The sequence below is a fragment of the Athene noctua genome, chromosome 5 (assembly GCF_965140245.1).
Source record: "Athene noctua chromosome 5, bAthNoc1.hap1.1, whole genome shotgun sequence".
Taxonomy (NCBI): domain Eukaryota; kingdom Metazoa; phylum Chordata; class Aves; order Strigiformes; family Strigidae; genus Athene; species Athene noctua.
In genome coordinates this window covers 25,466,778-25,488,920 of record NC_134041.1, presented here as the reverse complement: position 1 = coordinate 25,488,920, position 22,143 = coordinate 25,466,778, and the positions used below count along the sequence as shown (strand labels likewise).

At 38.9% G+C, this 22,143-nt stretch overlaps 1 protein-coding gene across 2 annotated transcripts; it reads right to left on the bottom strand.

The window, feature by feature from the left end:
- Positions 1-3,131: 3,131 nt before the first annotated feature.
- Positions 3,132-16,123, bottom strand: ATP6V1G3 (ATPase H+ transporting V1 subunit G3). 2 transcript variants are annotated; one of them, XM_074908217.1, is made up of 3 exons: positions 15,890-16,123; positions 7,727-7,827; positions 3,132-4,557 (listed from the first exon to the last, which is right to left on the bottom strand). In XM_074908217.1, the coding sequence occupies exons 1-3, from the start codon at positions 15,969-15,971 to the stop codon at positions 4,384-4,386; spliced, it is 357 nt and encodes a 118-aa protein (XP_074764318.1). In that variant the 5' UTR covers positions 15,972-16,123; the 3' UTR covers positions 3,132-4,383. The 2 variants fall into 2 exon arrangements, with proteins under 2 accessions (XP_074764318.1, XP_074764320.1); XM_074908219.1 differs by having other exon boundaries at positions 3,132-4,515; positions 7,805-7,827.
- Positions 16,124-22,143: the final 6,020 nt, after the last annotated feature.

The following is a 22,143-nucleotide window of genomic DNA, read 5'->3' as shown; positions in this document are numbered from 1 at the left end:
GCAAATAGCCAATGCCACTGCAAATGTTGGAAGGTATCACTTAGTAGCCTAAAAACATGTTTATATTTCATCCCCAGACAGCCTGAAGTCTCAACCTGCCTAGGTATGTACCCAGAGTTCAACACAGCCCCTTGCTGCAGGGATGCTCAATAAATCCTTATACACAGAGATCTTTCCTGCTTTGCCTGCAGTTAAGGATGCTTTTGGGCAAGGCTGCTTGTGAAGGTACGTATCTGCAGGTTCACATCTCCTGTGATTGTATGTCATGGCAGCCTGTTGTCACCTGTCCCGTTGTAGTTCCTGAGTTCTTCAACAGCAGGTTGTTTTGCTCCATCTTATAAGGAGACATTGCTTACAGCCCTTAAAATACAAAACCTTTTAAGTCAGGGAAAAAAATATTTTGTTCTGTAAAGAGCTTCACAGATACACTTATGTCTTACATAAGATCATTTACAAGAATGACTTTTTTTACAGATTATATGAACTTCCAAGTATACTTTAATATGGAAAAATTAATTGATGCAACTATATACAAGGAATGAAATCTGATTTCGTTTAATAACATGATTTGTGTAATAGATTAACATCTGGTTTTGACTTCCCAAATCTCAGCTTCCAAACTCTTCAGAAGTTAATGGGAAAGTCAGTAAAAAGTCTCTACATGAGCATGGTATTAATTCTTCATGTGTGTTCTGTTTTACTTTATTTAGACTTGAAAGATATTCTGGTTTACCTGTAAGAGTTCAGAGATCTTCCCTCATCACCCATGAATGGGCATCACATCACTACATCCTCATATATAACAAAACAGCCAGAGAAATTCACCCCAAACGATGTCATGAGTTGTATAAAACAGTTCTCACACATTCCACGGGTCTGACCTTTTCCACTACTTATTGTTCAAGGCACTTTATAATCAGTGAATTTAGAAGTTCTTGCATAATACAGCTTTTCTTTTTCAGACAGCAAAAGCCTTCTTAATGCCCTCTTGCAAGCCAGTGTAGAATTCAACCAGTCTAGGAAATCCCCAAGTTTGTTGTTTCAGTCCTAATATCTCCCACTCTGGGTGTTTTTCAGCTGATTTTGATGGGATCAGACATAGACCTTGAATCAGTTCCATTCATTTTATTGATTACTGATTTACTGATAAGAAGATACTAATTGAAATACTGAAAGTGCTAATCACTGTTGCTATGTACAGTTATGGCTGACAGGGGAAGGATAATTATTCCTTTACAGAGTTTGCCTTCCAATCACGTGAAGAAAATCCTGCTGTTTGAAATGATGTCATGGTCAGGTAACCACTGCTTCCAAACGAAGAGTATGCCTGGAGAGAGGGAAACCTTCACAGGGAGCAATTCAGGTGTTTGCTAAGACCCTGATTTCAGAGGTATTTATGAAAAAAAAATATATTTACACAGGCATAAATGCTATCTATATACAGTTTTTTATTTCTTAAATTTGTTTGTGTTGTTGTATGTGAGATGTTGCCATTTTAATTGGCAACTGCATTGGTACATATTAGGTAATAAAGTGTCAGGGCACTGTGAGAGCTGGGGTCTGGGGATACTGCCCAGAAGATGGCAGGGCATTTGTAATCATCTGTGTTAGGTAACTGCTAATACAGATTAACCATTTTTACTTTTTCTAATGAGTTTAAAAGTGTTCTGAAATTAAACCTCCATGCTTCTATTATTTATTTTTCTTTTGCATGGAATGATTATTTGCCATGATCCTGAATGTCACACATAAGATATTTTGTGCATTTTATAAATTCAGGAAGCATTTTCTTGGCATCTCAATATTCCATTGATACATCTGGGACTTTAAGCTCTTCATTTAAAAAAAAACAGTATCTTGCCAAATTACATGAAGTCTAGTTTGGCCTCTACCTCTGTACAGCTAAAAGTGATGATATAACCACCCTTTGCCTGTTCAGAGGTAGGAGTGAATGTAGAAGAAAGCAAATGCAGAGTGCTCAAAGCTCTCAGGTTAAATCTCTCAAGATCAAAGAGCTAATCATAACAAATTAATTCCTTTTTCATGAGCAATAGCTCTTCATTTTGGCCACGGTTCAAGAAAATAATCACGTTCAGAACGTGTGAGTACTTAAGACCCACTTTATATCTCAGGTATGCAGGTGATAGCAAGGGTATAGGCAGGGCATTGCCATGATTGCAGTGCAGTGTCACTGCATGAGAGATGGCACAACTGCAGACAGCGCTCATCCATGCTGCTGGTGGCTTCTGCTGTCCCCCACCGCTGCTTGGGCTTTTGTCAAGAGGGATGTATTCCTTTGATAATGTATTTTAAAGGAGATTTGAATAAGAGATGTGTTGTGGCTGTTAGGACCAGAAGGGTAGAGATTAGACTTGAATGGAGGGCAGAGGCTTTGCAAGAGAAGCAGTTGTTGACAGAAGACAGATTTTGGCAAGAATGAAGGAAAGGAGGAATGTCATAAAAAGAAGCAGGTCAGTGCAGAAAGACAAAGCTTTGTTTCATGTAATCTGGGTTGCTGGCCTCCTGGTTTGCTGCCCACCACGTGGTGACAATTCCGCTCTTGCCTTACAGGGATGTGTGTTGTTATCCCCTACAGCTGTCAATGGACACCCCCTTGCTTCAGTTCTGCAGCTGAACCTGCAACACTTCTGTATGTTTAGAAGTGAGAACTGGTGGAAGGGGTGCAGAGGTAGCCCAGAAGGGAAAGTGGAGCAGTCCTGAACACTGCAGTGAGTCATTGTGAGAGATTAGTGTTCCCCCTTAGGGACTGACTTAAGTTCACAGAAGATAGATGCTTCACGATTGAGCACTGCACTGGGGCTGGAGCCATGACCCAAAGTGGAGGCCTGTGCCCCTAGGCAATGAGGCAATCCGGACTGCCCCATGCCATGCAGGAGGGTGCCTGCCTTGGCTCATGCGCCTAGGCTGAGACTGGAGTTCCTTCAACCCCTCAGTTAGTCAAAGCCTATCACAACTTGATTCAAAGCAAAGCACTCCTAAATAAATGAGCCTTTCAGCTGATGTCAGTAGGATTTCTAGTCTCTTTCCCACTCCTCGGCATCCTTGCATCCCCAGAGAATATAATCAAGCACAGGAGATTCTAACAATCAGGGCTTGGAGATTATGTAGCATCCAGGCACAGCCTTGAGGAGTCATGTTTGCTGACATTAAGTTGACTACAGCTTTATGGTCATTTTACACATGACAGCATGTCAGCTGTGTAAACCTCACTGGAACAGAAGATTGCCTATGACTAGCTGCTGTGAAATTGAAATGATTTGTCTGTGTCTACATGGACTGAAAATCATGGCTATTGTTTGCTAGTCACTGCAATTTCTCAAGCTTCTTTTCTAATTCAGTGTAATTTTGTAGTGGAGACAAGGCATTAAGGGGTTTCTTGATGCAGGTGTGTGCCAGACACCCGCTTCATCAGTGCTTCCAATCAGATTTAATGGGCTTCACCTTGAAAGCACCACATCATATTGTTTTTTCCTAACTTCAGTAGAATTTATTCCAAGGGAAACCCATGCCATTGCAGAGGGAAATATTACTCAAGGTCACTTAGGGTAACAGAAGTGAGCTCTAACTGACGTGATTTCTGTGAACAACCTGTAGATTAAGGTACCATTTAGTGTAGAGTTTGAGCCCATGGATTCCTTTGCTTTCAGTGTAACTGTATAGATCGTGATGGATGTGCTAGTCTGCACCTTGAAGCAAAGCAATTTCATAAATAATGATTACTTCTATTCTCATTTTTCACATTTAACAGAGCTATATAAAGTTTGTGGTGTAGTTAAACAACTGGACAATACTTTGAGTATGGATTTTGAGAGTTCTGTACAAGTCAGCTATATTTTGCTTTAACTTAACATACAAAAATTGAAAATGTTTTGACCTATTCTTTTTGACCAAAAGCTACACAGTTCCTATGTGTTCCACAACCTGACCACTCTGTGTGTCACAGGAAAACAGAAATGCTTAATTTTAAGTTTTTGTGATATTCTATTTCATGGGACTTGAAGTACAGTAAAGATTGGGATAAACAGACTTTATGCAACACCACATCCTAGTACAGAACATTTTATAAGAGAAAAGACTCCCACTGAAAAGCTGCTGGTTTCAAATAATCATTTATTATGTTGTTGTTGATTTGCCCCCATCTAAATGACTTAGCTACCAACAGGAAGCAATATTCCAACAAATGCTTGTGAAAACCTGTAGAATTCTTGTCACATTAAAAGCCTACGTGGAACTGTGTGATTTTGGCTTTAGTGTTCTTTTTTTCTCACATACAGAAACAATAAATGAGGAAATATTTATACTTATCAAGAAAGAAGGCTACTTTTTACAAACAAACATCCTTCTCCAGCACATCAATGGATCTTAAACTGCGTGTCTGAAGTTTGGGTGAACTTCGGGGTTGATGTCACATATCATGCTCAAAAGCTTTTTCATCATGCTCTCCATGTTCTTGTGGTAGCTGCTAGTGAGTTTTCGGATGGTTTCTGTTGTTTGCTCTTCTATTTTAGCAGAGAGGTTACCTTGGGAGCCCATTACCTGAAAAGAATAAGTCCTCTAAGCAAAATAAAGGGTAATATATGGCTATATTTATTGTACTTTTTTTCATCATCTATCATAAACATAATGCAAACATGTAGCAGTGCTTTCTAACAGTAAGGGTATGATCTATGTTGAACTGTACACATAAAAAACAGGATTAAAGGGAACTTTCATAAGCTCATTAGCAATGGGTATCTCCCCATGTAATGAAATTTTCCCAGCTCACTATGTGAACAACATTGTACATGTTTTGTCTTTTGTAGCACTCAATTTGTTTTCTATTTTAATGACTAGTCAACTAAGGTCTATCACCAGTGTGCTTTGCTTGGCCTTACTGAGAATGAATGTGAGTATGGCTTAGGAGCAAAACATGGGAAAGCCTTCTTGAAAATGCATAATTACAGTTTCAGAGTACTTGAAATATCTTCAGCAGTTAGTGATGTATAACCCTCAACAGGCCTCAGACAAGGTCTTTTAATGTTACATTTTCTTATCTGGCGAAATACCAGACAGCTTCTGGCACAGTTAATATCAGGACATTTGCTTAGAATTTAATTGACTCACTGATCATTTTAGCAAGGTTATGTTATAAACAGATGTACGTGTTCCAAATCTGACTTTGCTCCCTCCTCCCCCACTGCCCCAACATCCCTTGAATTCTTGCCTCATGGAAATGTCCTTCAGATACCAGCAGAGAAATTGGTTTCCAGCTAAAGAATTCCACCAGGGAGAACATAAGACATTTCTTCACACTAACAGAGTAATAAAGGAATAAATAACACATTCTTCTTGTTCCTACCATGGTTCTCTGGGGTGGACTAGCAGCTGAAGTTAACCTGTGCTGTTAGTGGGATACCTAGTGGAAAGGGACGAGTCATTAGCTTTATTTTCCTTGTGATTGCAGCCCAACTTAGTCCTTAAAAGATGGAAAAGCAACTAAGTTAAGATCTTTTGCACATATCACCGTTCCAATTCTATTTATCACTACGTGGCAACATAGTAAGAAGCTTGTCTGTAATCCAGATGTAAAACAACTTCCAATTTGGAAGAATACAGGATGTAAACATAATTGTAAATATCAGGAAAAGATTATAGTTTTCTATAGTAGCTATTTTTAGCTGGCATTTTATTTTAGCTTTTAGACAAGTTATAATGGTCTCATGTGGGAAAGATTGTACAGCTTAGACCGGATTTATGAAGCTGATTTTGTCCACTGGGAAAAATATCTTTCTAGAGATCCCAGATGGTTACATGTTATCTAACTACTAAATACTTTTGAAAAACCTCAAGAAAAGTATTATAATTTTAAGAAAAGCCTCTGTAGACTGGGAACTTGCTCTGTGCATTCATGTTAATACTGTAACTTGAGATAGTAGATTCTTACTCTTCTACATATTTCCCCCCCCCTTTTTCTGCTTCTGAATTTGAGGACCTTTTCCATTCAGATTGCAGACAATGCCCTGCTTAGTCTGTGATTTCTGCTGACGTTGAAGATCTGTCCCTTATTTTACCCATACTGTTTTTATGCTAATGTCACTCTAGAGTTACTAAAATGTTACACTGAATTGGAAGAAAATTCGGAATTAGACTGCACATCTACAGAGTTCGGTGATCTCAGACCCTGAGTACAAACACCATGAACACTACCAAAATCGGTTTGAGATCTGGGCTTAAATTTTGTATATTTTGAAAAAAGATCTTGCATATTGTCACTCTAACCTCAAATTAATTGTTCTTTTCTGTTGCTGCTGTTGTTCATTCTGGACTGATGCGGAACATCTCATCGTATGAGAAAATTCACCCCATTTTGGATACAGAAAACAAAGTAAGAAGAGGAATATCATTAAATGAAACTGTGACAAAGAATTAAAAACACTTGTGTCTGAATACCTGAGCCAGTAAACTGAACTGGGCATTAGAATTCCCCCTGCACTGGTTTAGCTGGAACTCCTGACTGCCTTCCAGGCACAGGTTAATAATGATGACATTTGTCTGGGTAGATAAATGTTCGACATAATGGGGTCAGGGAACGTGAAGGAGGACTGCAATGATCTTGTGCAACATGCTGTCATTTGAGGAGCAATATGTGCTCTGTCCTGCTTGTGTGAAATATTCAGTTGACAAACAGTGACCTTCCCCTGCAGGTTTAATTTTGTCATGAAAAAATTGAATTCACACCAAAGCCACATCTTTTCTCTTCTGCTATTTTAGACCTAAACCAAGAAGTCTGGCTTGACTGAAAGGTGAACAAATTTTAGAGGTGTTTTTACTTCAGTGTTAGTAAACATCTGAAATTGTACATTTGAGACAATTTCACCCGGCCTGGCTGTGTGACAGTGTGTCTGGGGGCTGGCAGTGTATGTTAGAGACTTTGTGTGTGTATCTGTTCCTAAGGCTTGTGATCTCTGCTGTAAAACGTTTTATGTGAAGTGTGACTGAAATGACATGTTTGTAAAGCAGTTTTTATTTGACCTCTTTGGCTTTTTTTTTGTGGCTGCTTTTGCACATGTAGTTTCCTTGCCTTTGCACAAAACAAGTCGGGGAAAAAACAAGAACAAAAATGTGAGGAAGGTCACCAAGTAAAAAGCAAACGCTTTGTGAACCTTCATGAAAATACTAAAGAAAACTGCAAGCTGGCATAAATGTATGAAAAGTTCTATAATTCAGACATGAAAATATCAGCCAGACATAGTGAAAAACTGTTTGGTGATTTCACTTCATCAAAGATGCAGTCTTGTGTGCAGTGAAAAAAGTCAGCTAAAGTGGAACAGAAATACAAAGAAAGATTTTAAATCTTTGCTTTTACTGAAACATCCACCTTACTGAAACCTCCAGTTTCAAGACAGGAATGATGTCTGTCTGGAGTTAAAGAAAGAGGACCCAAAGATATTTTACCTTAAGGGAGATACATTTTCGAAGGACAAGCATGAACCAAATACAGAATATAGACAATTACAGTGGTTAAAGTCCACAATACTTTCTACAAATTCATTTAGAGCCTGTGAAGAAGTTAAAATGAAGTCTATACACATCACAGGTGATATCTCTGTGTTTAATCAGTATGATCATATTGGTTTGCAGACGTCTCCATGTAACACTGGAGCAATTTGTTTTACCATTGAGCAGACTGACACAACAGAAGAACATGTGCAAGTTTCTTACTTACATTTGTTTGTTTGTTCCGAAATTCCTTCTCTCTCTGTAACCTGTAGTGGTCTATCTCGGCTATGGCTTCTTCTTTGGCCTGTTTCAGCCTCTTTCCCTTTCCTAATGGGGGAAAAAACAGGGATTTACTTCACATTTGTCACTGTATCATCCCAAAAGAGAGAGATCTCTAAATCAGAGGTATTTTACATGGCATAGAAAAACGGACAAAGCTTCGAACAAAGTCAACAGTAGCTTTATTTGCACAAAAATGGTCAGAAGAGCCAAAGTGATTTAGGTAGGGTACTTTTTGATTGAAAGCCAGTCACACAAGTACCCATCTTCTGAGACCAACTCTCTGTGTGAAAGCACACATCAAATGAAAAGCTTGTTGGTTTGCTAACAACAGAAGTCTTCTTGCAACTGCACATTTTCTCACAACACAAATGCTTTTTTTTTTCTTTTTAATGACAGCTTGGTGTTTAAATAAATATCTGTCTTTCCTTTATCATCAATAGTAGCAGCCAGATAACAGATTTTAGTTGTCACTGATGGGAAAAGATGTTATTCTGTAAGATTTGCTGTATTGATTGGTTGCCAGCATCCCTTCATCCCACACCAACTGGATTCTGCTTAGAGCTGGCAGATTTCCAGAGAACTGCAAGATACGTCTTAACCACTGCTGAACTAAGTTGCAACCTTCAGGCTTTGTCCTCTACTCCCCCTTCCTTTACCTCTAACATTTGTTAAAGCAGAGGTGAGTGATTAAGAGAAAAAGGAGGTCAATGGTATTTTCTACCAATGCATAGAAAACATGAAAGTGATTAAAAAGTCTTTTTTTTTTTTTTTTTTAACTTTTCTTTTTAAAGAGGAAGGTGATCTGTAAGGTGGCATTTTAGGCTGTAGTGGAAACTAGGGCCTTCCTCCTGAACAGGCTTGTTTACATACTTGAATTTGTTCGCTGAGAATAGTCTTAGGTAAATGCTGAGGGTTTGTCAAAGCAAGCCCACCTAAATCATTGCAGGACTGGACATAAGGTAGTTCCTGGGTCTAGCAGGGATGTTATGTAAAGGATAGGAGTAAAAGGTTTGATGGGAATGGGATGCTTAAGTTTTTACATGAAACAAGCATTGAACATGGCATAACCATTCCACAGTGATGCATCTCTGCCTGCCTGTTTTGTATAAAGTTGGTAAAGTTTCATAGACGTCCATAGGGCTCTGCTACACTGCTTTGTGAGAAAAAAAGTCACTTTCTAACTGATGGAGCTGCAAACCTCTTGAATTGAAATTTGATATATTTGACATACATGGGCTAATGCTGATTTTTAGGGTCTCTTTCTACTGACTGTACAGCTAGAATTTTAGGACTAGGAGGGGGTAAACTTGCTCCCTTTTCATAACCAGAGAAATGCCTTTGATGGCTGAAAAAGCTATTGCTTAGTTGCTTAAATTAGGATATAACAAGAATGAGAGTGTGGAGTCTAGGCAACTGAAAAAGGCATCTTGATCTGATGCATGAAACATCCATTTATTTACTTATTTATTGTAACTACCTACTTAACATCACTGATCAATATGAATGCTTTTGTAAGGTTTGTTGTGCATTTATTTTTTTAAAAAAATCTTTAAATTCAAGCATAAAAGTTGAAAAAAACCCAATGCCTTTTCTGAAACCCTAAGGAACATTCTCCAACTAGGCTAGAAAGATCTGCATTAGTATTTCTGATTTATTTTCTCCAGGCTGCTACATTGGATTGGTTACACCTGTGCTGGGCTTCTGAAGCCTTATCAGGTGTGGCATATAGCAATCTGCTTCCACTGAGTATGGCTGAATAAGGAAGCTGAATCTTAGGAGAAAGACTGTTGTATCTAATACAACTGAGATTCAACAAATGCCTGGATAAAATACCTGATCCAGCAGTAGATTGTTTGCCCAGTTGATGGCTTGTTCTGAAGTCATTATCTGCAGATGGGTGAGTAGAAGTCGAGAGATGACTGAAAGGTGAATTTTCTTTTAAACTCTTGATTCCCGGAATGTTTAGTTTTTTCATGGGTGTGCTTACTCTTGGACCTGGGGTGTGTGATTGTATAAAAGCTTTTCATAGGAAGGAGCAACCTGGTGAGGAACTAGATAGCTTTACTGACTCAGTTCATCAGTGCAGTGCTCTCTTGTGTAGTTAATTGTATTTCTCAGAGTCCTTCTGCCACTGAGGAATTGTGCTTATGTATAAAGGGCAGGGAGGCAGTTAAAAACCTAGCATGTACTTTTACAGAGTTTGTGTTCATTTGATAAGGGCTGATTCCTTCTGCTTCTCACTGTATGAAGTCTTGGGACTGGTATGTGTGAACTGACAGACTTGTGTAAGAGCCTGACATCAGTCTGGACAACAAAATTTGGAATCAGGTTTAGGTCTGTATTTTGAAGTTTCCTTTATTCTCCTCTCCAAATGTGGAGCTGATCAGCTTTTTATAGCATTTTCCTCTAGGAGGAGAGCTGGGAGGTGATTCTCTGGAGCTGGAAGTCGGGGGAGTGACTACAATGAAGTTCTGCCAATTTCGCCAGCTGAGGAACTGAATCTCTATAGCAAATTAAATTATTTCAAAATCAGTGGGATTTTAATTTCAAATTCCATCTGGGGGGCCATCTGTAGTAAATATGTTGCATATATGGCCACCAGATAGATAAATCCATTTAAAATGCACAAAATGGAAAGAGATTAACTGTAAAACAACAGTTCATTTGCCTCTGACAATGTAGCTAGTGAACCAAAAAGTATATATATACATACATGTCAGCTCTTGACAGTGCACTGGAGTAAGCATTATACATAGGGTGTCACTGTAGGGTGGTAGTCATTTCATTTTTCCATGATGCCTTTAGGATTGGCACAGCAGGAACCTGCTGCTTCCTATTTAATTAAGTGGAAAAGCTGTGAGTAAATTAATGCTAGTTCAACAACGTTGTGGACAGAATCGGCAACTGCCAACATATGTGATAGTGCATATGCTGCACCTGATTGAGTTAAGCAGAAACTAGAGCTTAACCTGCTGTTTCGCTAGAGACCAACCAAAATTAATTAATCAGTCTGTTATTAACCACTTGTCTGCTACCTTAGTTGTGCAATATGAGATTGCCTTTTCAAAGTCTTAGTGATCTGGATGAGATTCTCCACAGAGCACCAACAAGCTGAAATCAAACCTTACACACTGATGGGTGGCAGAGCATTGAAATTCAGCCAAGATCATGCAAAAAAGGGGCAAGAAATGCAGGAGGATGGGCAAACCAACCTGTCCCTGTGACACTTCATCTAGGATCATAAAGGCGAGGTACAGAAAGCTCTAAGTTTGAATAGACTTTTTCCACAAAGGACATGCTGTGGGGGCCAGGTTTGCTGCTGCCCCTTTGTTCCCTCCTTCCCATCCTTGAAGATGGGGAGCAGCAAAGCAGCTGTGTTATGCCTGGTTTCCATGTCTGCTCTTGTTCATGATTATGATAGCTTCTAGGCATCATTTTAAATTGGCAAAATCTTAACCAACGTTCTGTAACAAGTCAGCCTGTTATTAAATTTTCTTACCTAAAATGGGAAGGCATTATTAGCATGGAGAAAGGCTGTATACTTTCTAGGTATTTCTGTGATGTTAATGAAATACCTAGTTTTGGTTAGATCCAAAATAACTGGTGAGGTTTTTTAGGTTGTTGGGTTTTTTTAGATCTTACAAGAAAAAGATAGTAGAAAGCAAAAATGTTGCATTCTAATTTACTCAAACACTAAGTTATCTTACTTTCCAAAGTATGACTTTTTGTTTTCAAACATATCTAGGTTTCTACCTGAATTTATGCATAGAAATCATATCATTTATGAAAATGTTTCCAAAAATTATTCATATTTTCTTTAAATAGGACCATTTCAGTTATTTTCAAGAGTGTTAAATTGTCTGCAAAATGGGATTTAGGGATGCTCATTTTGAGAAGACTGTTTTGCACTTTTAATAAAACACAATAGAAGCAGCTGATTGGTATGTATAGCTTTGTCAGTAGATGAAATGTGTCCTGGATATTATCCAAGAGAGTGCCATGGATATAATTCTGTTTACAATACCTTTTTTTTGATTAACACTTGTTTTAAATCTGATTTCCTGAAAACTGTCATTGGAGTTTTTATTTTATTAGGTACTAGAAGTTCAAGCCGAGATATAAAAACCTATAGGAAAACAAGTTTTGCTAAACCCAGTGTTCATGACACATTTGTTTCCCTTGTTTTACCCAAAAGGATTTTCAGGAATTAATATCTTGACTCTGACAATACTAATTTATTTCGGGGATCCAAATTATGCTTATAGCAAAAATGATAGATAAAGCAGTGCTGCGTATAAAAGATCAGAGGATTGCAGACTAGTTTGTGTTTAACCAATTTGTTTCAGCCTTGCATGTGTGCACTTGCCAACAAACTATTAATAATTTGTCAGGTATAAATGTCATCATCCAATGATACAGTACAGATATTGCAAGCCATCATAAACGGTGTTGAGCAAGAAGTATGAAAAGGCATGTACAGAGGAGCCTTAGCACGATATTTTTGCTTTGCTGCATGTCTATAAATACAGCTTTATTTGCTAATTTTTCAGTTATCTAAAGTGGATTTTTGCATTATGAACAGCTGCACATATGTCAGCAAAACCTAGGCCCATTATCTGTTTATGTACAATATTATGTGTGTTCACACTATGTTTTGATCTGATTATGTGAGTATCAACTGAAAACACTGAAGAGTTTGCATAAGGACAGTTTTGCTAATCACGTTTCCTTGAAAATGTCTTTTCTTGGTTGTGTCCTATGAACAATCTGCCATTCATTCTTATCACATTACAATGTTAATAGAAAAGTTGGGCTCATTTGTAGAGTGGTGGTATGCAATGACTGTTTGCAGTGACAAAGGTCATATGTACAGTTTAGTGGGGACAGGACTGCATTAACTCACTGGACAGGTTCATTGCTTTCACCTGCAGCCCAGATCTGCAGAGTGCCAGGCCCTGAGCAGAAGCTGCTGATCTGAACTGGTACCAGGTGGATCTGGGCTGGCATCTTCTGGGGTGAAGCAGCATGTCCTCACCTTGTTTCACTGTACGGTGTGTGCATAGGTTAACAGATTGCACTGGATATATTCATTACCTTTCTTGTATTTCTTTTTACCTTAGTTTTTATGCTCAGAGAACCTATGCAATCGCCAATGCTGATCCAACTCCAGAATCGCCCTGGAGACTGTTGAAGTAATTCTGACTTAGCATAACTACATTTGGTACTAAAAGAATCCCTTGTCCTTGTCCCATAGTATTTGAGTTATGCTGGTATACTTAGGTATTTAAGGTGGTGTAATATCATTGTTCTTAATTTCAATTTCCCACAGCAATGTGGAAATTTTAAAAATTTGTATTTTGTAGCTTCACTGAAAACCTCCAGCAATGGTGAATAAAATAATGATTGTCTAGGTATAATTATTCTGTTAAATTAGATATAGGGCTTGGTTTAGCACAAAATCCAGAGTGGAGTAGTCCTTAGAAAAACCCAAATCAGAAACTTTAAGGCCTGACCTTGATTGTGTGATCTTGTGAATTTTAGATCTCATGAGCTTTGCTGTTCACACCTTAATAGAAACTGTTAGCAGTATTTCACATGAACAAAAAGGTCCACCACAGCCTTTAGGCTGTAGATGAATGTGCCACTTCATTAGTCATTTAAACTTTTTGCTCTTGATCTGCTCTACCTAGGAATAAAATCCTTAGAAATGCTTGAGTTTTTTCATGGGATCGCACAGAGCTGCTGAGGCATGAAGGGGTCTCCAGGGTCTGCTCCAACTCCCTGCTCAGAGCAGGCTTGGCAAGGTCAGATTGCTCAGGGCCACATCCAGTGGGTTTTGGATGTCGGTGAGGATGGAGACTCCACAGCCTCTCTGGGCAGCCTATTCCTGGGTTTGACCTCCCTCACATTTCTAAAGTTGTTTTCTTATGTTTCAATTTGTACTATTGCCTCTTGCCTTTTCAATGGATGCTACTGAAAAAGTCTGTCTCTTTATTCCTTCCCCCCCATTTTTATGTATGAGGAATTTTTTTATTTTTCTTAAAAAAATTTATAAAGGAAAAAAAAGTTTGGTTTTAAAAGTTTAAATATTTTTACTGATAATAAAACTCTTAACAGCTGCTTCTTTTCTGTAGCTGCTGAACAACTACCAGTGTATTAGTGTTGAAGGAAGTGTAGGCAGCGGTTCGATTCAAGTTTCTGATTCAGGGATCTGGAAGATACTTTATCTGTGAGAAATCCTTTGTGTGGGACTGAGATGATGATAGGAGAGTGTGTTTTTTTGCAGAATAGAGTAAATGCACCTGTAACTATGTCTGGATTCTGCAAAACACTCATGTTTGGTCATTACTTGTATGTTATAATGATACTTTTCATTTCTGGAGTTCCTCAATTTACAAAACTTCTTTTTAAGTGTCTGTTTTAGAAAAAGCTAAACTGACTTTTCTGGTTTTAAAAACAAAGCCAAATGAAATGAAAACAGCAACAACAAAAACCCAACCCCAAAAGTAAAGGGTAATCAACATCAAGCTATCATAGCTAAAGCCTGATTCTGCAGCCTGCGTTCAGACCAAACTTCCTCTCCCTCCACTGGGGGCTGTGTCTTTCCAGGTCATATGCTTTCTTGCTTCTTGCCTTGTGGAACAATGGGTTTCCTCTGCCCTCCATGAGACGGGAAGAACCATCCCACCCAGAGCACTTTGTTTGGCTATATAAGGTTTAAATCACTTATTAATTATTCCTTATTTTCAGGCTGGCATCAGGAACCCCCAAACATCTTATTTTTGTGAGCCTTCTGTTTTATGAAGGTGGGAGAATTTTTTTTCCTCTGTTGTTTCTGCAAGGCACAAGTAGTGGCCAGGTGCTCGGGAAAGGGGTATTGCCTGTCTCCTTAATTTTGATGGGCTGCTGTACAAATTAACATGTCATACTAGTAATGAAAACAGAGCAATACTGACTTGTGTGTAGAAGGAGTATAGAAACTACACAGATTATTTTTGTTTAGCTTCTATTTCTCTCTGGAAAACAAAATATATTCCTTCATCACAGTCTTGTTCCACATGACATCATCTTCATGCATTTTAGTGAGTCCTTTAGGACAACACTGTATCCTGCTGCGGGTTGCTAAATCAAGACAACTCCATGAAACAGTGTTAACGTTTCAGTGCTAATGCAGGTCAGTGACTCATGTGGTTGGTACCTACATTCAGGAGAGTAAGGTCACCATATTTTGCATTAAATCCCTGAGAGATGAATGCAGAAAATGAATTAAATAGATAATGGAAGGACTCTGCTAGGATAATTAGTTATTTGATTTAAATTATTCTATCATGCACCTTCATTGTTATATTTGTTATTCATTTTTTCTTATATGTGACTAGAATAAAAATATTTGAATTTCTTATTAATGTATATTTACACATGCTTTGCCCTGGACATTTAGGCATTCAGTAAACAAGACAGTTATTTTAAATTGAACATTTAATCACTTGTTGAATAATTGTATCATGTAGTAAGACTTAGATGAATGACCTATTACAGTACTGATAGTGCTTGTGATTGTACCATGACTTTGGTTACTATCATTGTGCTGAATTCTCCCTTTGTTTTCATAAAATTTTTCTGAATCCCAGCTGAGATTAGAAGGCACATTACTAGATTTTTTTTAAGTAAGGGGGAACACTGAAAAATTTATACAAGACCTCTAAAGAGAAATAGAGGTCTTGCAGAGCTGGCAGCCAGAGACATGTAAGCTTCTAGTTTAAATATCTGAGGAAGGCTGTAATGACATTATTGGCAATGAGATAAAGCAAGAATAAATCTAACTGACAGGATGAATACAACGAAGAAAATCTTGTTTAATGTAGTAAGGCAAGTGTGAGCTCACGCACAAGCACACATGTGCACAGAGAGTTCCAAGCAAACTCTGAGCATTCAGGTTTGGTTAAGTGCCTGTCTGTAGTAAAGGCACAGTGCTAATGCAAGTGAGAAGAAAGGAGCAGCACAGCTGTGATATATACAGGTGAAATAATATTGTTTTTCCATGAGCCACTGTCAACCTGAAAAGTTTACAGCTGAAAACTACAGTAAAACCAGGCTAGCTACTTACTTTTTTTGGCTTCCTCCAGTTTGTCCTTGGCACGTTTTTCTGCCTGCAAAAGCTGCTGGATTCCCTGAGACTGGCTGGTCATGCTGATTGCTGAGGCCGGTGAACTTCTGCGGGGATTGGAGCTCGGAGGGAGTTATATACAGCTGCCAGGCTCTTCCTTGTGCTTTTTGTTCTGTCTGTTAATAAAACAGCCTTCCAGATTGCACCAAACCAGCCGGCGCTGTCTGGATTGCTGCTGGGCAAAAAGGCCTGCTAGTGCAATTGGAAAAACACAGCAGCAAGGTTGAAAGGAATGTTCTCCCCTCCTCAGGGTCACAGGAAAGCTGAAGTGTCCAATTAACACACTGGGAAAAGAAGAGCACTCCAAGTGTTTGTAGTTTAATAGAGGATTTATTTTAAAAAAATTGTTGAAGCAGAATATAGTTGATCTTGCCAGAGGAACTGAGAAAAAAAAAAAATTGTTTCTTGGAATTTCCTTTTAATAGGACTTCCTCTGAATGTGAAGAATCTGACTCAGTCAACAAATAGTTTTGATTGAACACAGTGAACTGGTTGTAGGCTTCTGTTTGGTGTTACACGTTAACATTATTCCTTAGAGACTTTTTACTTTAAAAAAAAAAAAATCTTCATTGGAAATTGATTCATCAGGGACTAAAGTTTACAAAAGCATGTGGTGGTTGAAGTGTGCTCTGTGTTGTAATCTGCCTCGAGGGAGATAAATGCTGTGGTGGGAAGATGTGGGATTAGTTCAAAGATTCAGACTCTGGGTATGACTGGTGGTCTAGGTCTTATTTCCAAGTCCTAACATACACAACAGAACATGTGAGTGTGGTTGTAGATGCACATCCCATTCCCTGTTAGGAAAGAGTGTCTTGTGAGCTACTGCATGAATAAGCAGACTGTTCATATATTGAATCCTTATTTCAAAAACAACAGATCCCACTGTTGTAGGTACTTTGTCCATTGCTCAGGAGGGGACATGTGAAGATGCAAAATTAAAATAGATTTTTTAAAAAATAATTAATAGCATGGGTAAAGCAGATTTGTTGCATGTTCTTCTGACACAGCTGTGTCAGGACCAGAGATCACCTTCTGATGTAAATAGGTTTTTCTGGCTACAATTATATATATTTATATGTATACATATAGAGATATGAGTTCTGCATATATTATAAATTACACATATAAAAAAATTATTTGGTGTTCTCTGCTAAGGGCCCTTGCTTAGAGCCCTTTCTTTTCTGGGGCTTCCTAGGGCAGATGTGCCATGCTACTTGCTTGCTGCAAGGCCATTACCTGGTCCTTATGAGGAAATGTTTACTGTTGTTATGAAGTTGTATGTTTTTTGTTGGGTTTTTTTTTTGGTTGGCTTTGGGTTTTGGTTTTTTTTTTTTAAGCCCTAAATAGCTGCAGACTTGAAGGAAAATGAAGGGAGAAACCTTTTGCCCTATTACAGTCTTAAATTGTGCTCTGAATGACAGTAGTACAGAGACTTTGAAAAGGAAGTTATTTTGTGTTCTGATTTGTGACATTGTGGTGTGAAATTCCACCCAGGCTCCCTCTTGGGAGAATGCCTATTTCTTAGAGCGTATTAGTCACCAAGTTTCTTTGTTCATCCAGAAACCATGTGAGATGCCTCCTTGTCTCCAGCACTGAAATCAGAAGTCTGCTCTAGCGGCAAGAGAGCAGATTTTTTTCTATTTTTTAGAATATTTTAATGCATAACCTTGAAGCTTATTTTATTCAGATGTAGAAGAGGAAGTGATGATCAATTTTAAAGAAAATGTGGAAACTGTAGGGTTAGGAAGCCTGTTGTGCCACTGAGGGTCAGCTCCAAATGATCTGACCAGCAAAGAAAAGCAGAAGTGGAAAATGAAAGTGAAAAACTGAAGAGATTTGGTTTACTTGGAGCAGGAAACTCGGGCTCAGAACTTAAAGAAGTAGTTACTTAAAAATTAAATAGGAAGTGGAAATGTCAGGCTTGCCTCGGACATCTGAAGTATATTCCAGGCAAAGGGTATTGTCGAGCAAATCTCATTGCTACAATAAATGTTACAAAACTGCTAGAAAACTAAAGAGTTTCTGCACTTGACTGGAAGCATCAGGAGGCAGACCCTCTGATTCTTCAGAGCAGTTCTCAATGCTGTAATTATGTTACGTGGGTCTCAGTAATGCTCTGAATTTTGAGATTTACAATCTGTTAATTTTAATATTTCACAGAAAATAGTTCTAGGTGATGAATTTTTATGGAAAAAAATTTACTCTTGAACAGATTACAAAGTTCTTCCATTGTTAAAAAAAAAAATTTCCTAAGCAGATCATTTGAGCTGCAGATGTCACAGTGCACATATTTCAATGTTTTTCTGAATAAAAAAAAATCATCTCAGTTTATAATTTTCCTTGCAGTTAGTTCATATACATTGTGGTGGCATGCCGTGCTGGCACTCCTCACTGGCATCAGGCATGTACTGGTACACCTCTGCAGGGGAGATGATGATCGTTTATTTTGGCTGGTACTTATACACATTTTGTTAGACTCCACACAAAGTACTGCCACTTAGAACTAATTTCAAAGCTTCTTTGATGATGATGGTGATGATCTTGGACTATGTTGACGTAGCACCTCTGTGTATCCCACTTCATGGATAATTCATTAAAATAAAGTAGGTTAAGCCACCAGTTGACCAAACAGGCTCCTACTTCATCACACAAGCTAGTAAGAAACTTCATTCTGTTGTAGTCATTGGCTTTCTTTCCAGAGTCATTTAATTAGAGAATAGAAGCCAATGTGGTGACTGGTGATAGGGGGAGGTGAGATGTTACCAGAGGGAGAGGGCAGAGAGAATGTTTTTAACTTCTTTTATTTTAAAGACTCCTTCCTTTTCTTCTCAGCATTTCATCCGTCTATCTTGGTCCCAAAACTTCCTGAGCCTTTTCTTTTATCCCCACTGATGGAAAGGGAAAAACATGTGCAGTTCTGGCATTCTTGCTCCCCCAAGCAAAGCTGTGGAGCAAGGAAATGAAGAGTCTTACAAGGGATGAGAGACCCTGCTGAGCTTCCCTTGCTTCCAACTATCCACAGTTTAACCAGCAGGCACACTCTAAATCAGGCATTTCTAGTTTTAGATGGAAGCTATGCAGCTGCTGTCTTCTCTCTGCAGCAGGAAGGTCAGGGCCAGTGGGTAAATTCACCCCAGGTAGTTCAGATTATTTTATCTGGAAAAAAAAAAAAAATCTGCTTGCTGTTACTCAGATTGAGCCTTACCTAGCATGAAAATAGCAGCTTCTCAGTAAAGAGCAGTAAAGGCAGTGCTGTGGCATCCTTTTATTGTGGTTTAAGTATGCACAGGCTCTTCTGTATGTAGGAGGGCAGCAGGCAAATTTTCTGCTGAAATGTGTTTAAGTTGAAGTTCTCCCATGCATTGTCTCTGTGGCTGTATTTCCCAAATCACATACATTTTTAATCATTTTTTTGACTATAAAAAATATCTTTTTCAAATGAGCTGCTATGACTACTAAGTAGTATGCTTTGTTCAGGCTACAGCTTCAAAGCAGCAACATTGATTCAATGATAAAGCGTTAAAATCAGCAGCACATCAGGCAGGGCAGCTGGCACGGATGCTTTTGTGTGTCAGTGTGCGCCTTTTGTTTTGTTGCTCTAGAAAGGTGTAAGTAAGAAAAAGCAGGGTGCACACCTGCATAGCTTCCTACATCACAGTGGGGACTGCTTTTCTGATGAAAATGAAGCACCTTCAAATGGAGTAAGATCTATCATGTTGGGAAAGAGTAGTGGGCTCCTGTCAAGCATTAATGTTAAAAGGTCTTTGTGCATAAATTAAAATGTGCAGTGAAAACCATGACACATTTTGCAAAATCATGGCCTTTTCTCTCTGAATTCAACCACCATGTTTACTTATCTTAGAAGAAAAATAGTTATGAACTTTCTACTGAAGCTGTAATTATGTCTGTAAGCTAGGATTCTTGCCACAGTGTTTTCTGACAGTGATGTTCTCACTCTGTTGACATCAGTGCAGTTGACCTCAGCAGTCTGAATTTCACCCAGAGGTCTGAAAAGTTTTGGACCAAATAGGTAAGCAAAGATGAATAAATATTAAAATATTGCCAGAGGTGGGTTGCTGCCATACTGTCTGTGTGAGCTTATTGACTGCTGGCCAAGGTTGTCGACACAGCCCCAGCTTCAGCTGGCGTAGCAGTCTGTCTACCCTATATTGGACACCTACCTCTAAACCAACTCACATTTTTTCCTAAATTTGGCCTGTGTCTAGATAGGAGTAATTATGCTTGCAACTACATCTGGTTTAGTGTTCAGAGAAAACCAGTGTGAGCTATGTATTTAATTATATTAAAAAAGAAAAAAGAAAAAAGTATCTTTTTTTTTCACTACCCATGTGATAATTCAGGTAAAGTAAATAATTAAAAGAAAACAAAGTGGAAAAAAAAAAAAAAGCCATAGTCTCTAAAACTTCCAGGTTAATTTATAACTTGACCATCGGTATGATCGTGATTATTTCCTATGCTCAGTGTATGGTGTGTTCACCCCAGCCAGCAAGTAAACGCCCACCATCAGCTCAACCCCACACAGCCACTTGCTCACTCCCCCCAGGTGGGATGGGGAAGAGAATTAGAAGGGCAAAAGTTAGAAAACTCATGGGTTTAATAGCTAAAGCGAAAGCCGTACATACAAGCAAAGCAAACCAAGGAATTCACTCACTATTTCCCATCGACAGGCAGGTGTTCAGCCATCTCCAGGACAGCCGGGATCCAATACGCATAGTGGTGACTTGGGAAGACAAACTCCGAACTCCTCTTCTTCCCCCAGATTTATATACTGAGCATGACACCGAATGGTGTGGGATATCCCTGGGGTCAGCTCTCCTGGCTGTGTCCCCTCCTGACTTCTTGTGCTCCCCCCAGCCTGCTCGCTGGTGGGGTGGGAGAGGCAGAAGAGCCTTGACTCTGTGTAAGCACTGCTCAGCAGTAAGGAAAACATCTCTGTATTATCAGCACTGTTTCCAGAACAAACAGAGCCCCATACTAGTTTCTGTGAATAAAATTAACTCTATTCCAGTCAAAACCAGCACACCCACCCAGACGATTTCTCCCCCGCCCCCACCCCCCTGATGGCATGGGGGAGTGTATCAAAAGAGCAAAGGTGAGAAAACTTATGGGTCAAGATAAAAGCAGTTTAAAAAGTGAGGGGAAGAGGTGGGGGGAAGTGGCGAAGTAATGCAAAGGCATTACCTCTCAAAAGCTGAGCAATGCCCAGTCAGCCTCCAAATAGCGGCTACTTTGGAAAGACCAAATTCCCAGTTTTATTGCTGAGCCTGGCATTATGTGGCATGCAATATCCCTTTGGTTAGTCTGGGTTGCTGTCCTAGCTGTGTCCTGTCCTAGCCTCTTGCCCACCCCATCCTGCTCCCTTGGTGGGGGCAGAGTGAGGAACAGAGAAAGCCTTCACACCCTGCAAGCGCTGTTCAGCAACACCTAAAACTGTGTTATCAACACAGTTTTAGTCACAAGCCCACAATATGCGAGCTGCAATGAAGCAATTTAACTACATCCCAACCAGATCTAGCATGCAGTGTTTAATTGCAAATAAATTTTTCTCTTTTTTTCTATTTCCAGTGCAGCTATTTGCTATTTTCTTTTCCACCCTTCTGCACAAAGAGATGCCTCTTTGCTTGTTACACTCTCTCGATGATTTTTAGCATTGCTGCCTTCTCCAAAAGAAGTTTGCAGCCTCACCAGTGTATGCGTGCAGGGGAAGTGGGGAGTCATGTAAGTATATTTTAAACTATGTAGGCTGACCAACAACTCACATCCATGTTCCAGCTCAACCTTCAGTTGAAGAAAACCAAGTGTAGTATATCAGAAAGTTTCACTGCTGTCTCAAATTTGATTTACCAAGATCAACAAAGATACCACAAAGAAAAACAGTACAACTTTACAGCCTAGAGGAGCTGAAACTGTAGTCCTCTCTACTGTACTTATGTGCTGCTGGTTTGTACGTATTTTAAGGTTGTTTAACCAATTCGCTGACCTTTGACAAAATCTTAATTTTCTACTCAGTCATTTCATTGTATTTCATTTCAACTCTGAGCAACACCAGCTTAAACTGAAAGTGAATCAAAGCAGTAAAGAAGAATTTCCTTTCTTCTAGTGAAAATACTAATACCACAATATGAAAGAAGGAAAGCTTTTTTTTTAGTCCTCACAAAGCAAGTGAATATTTG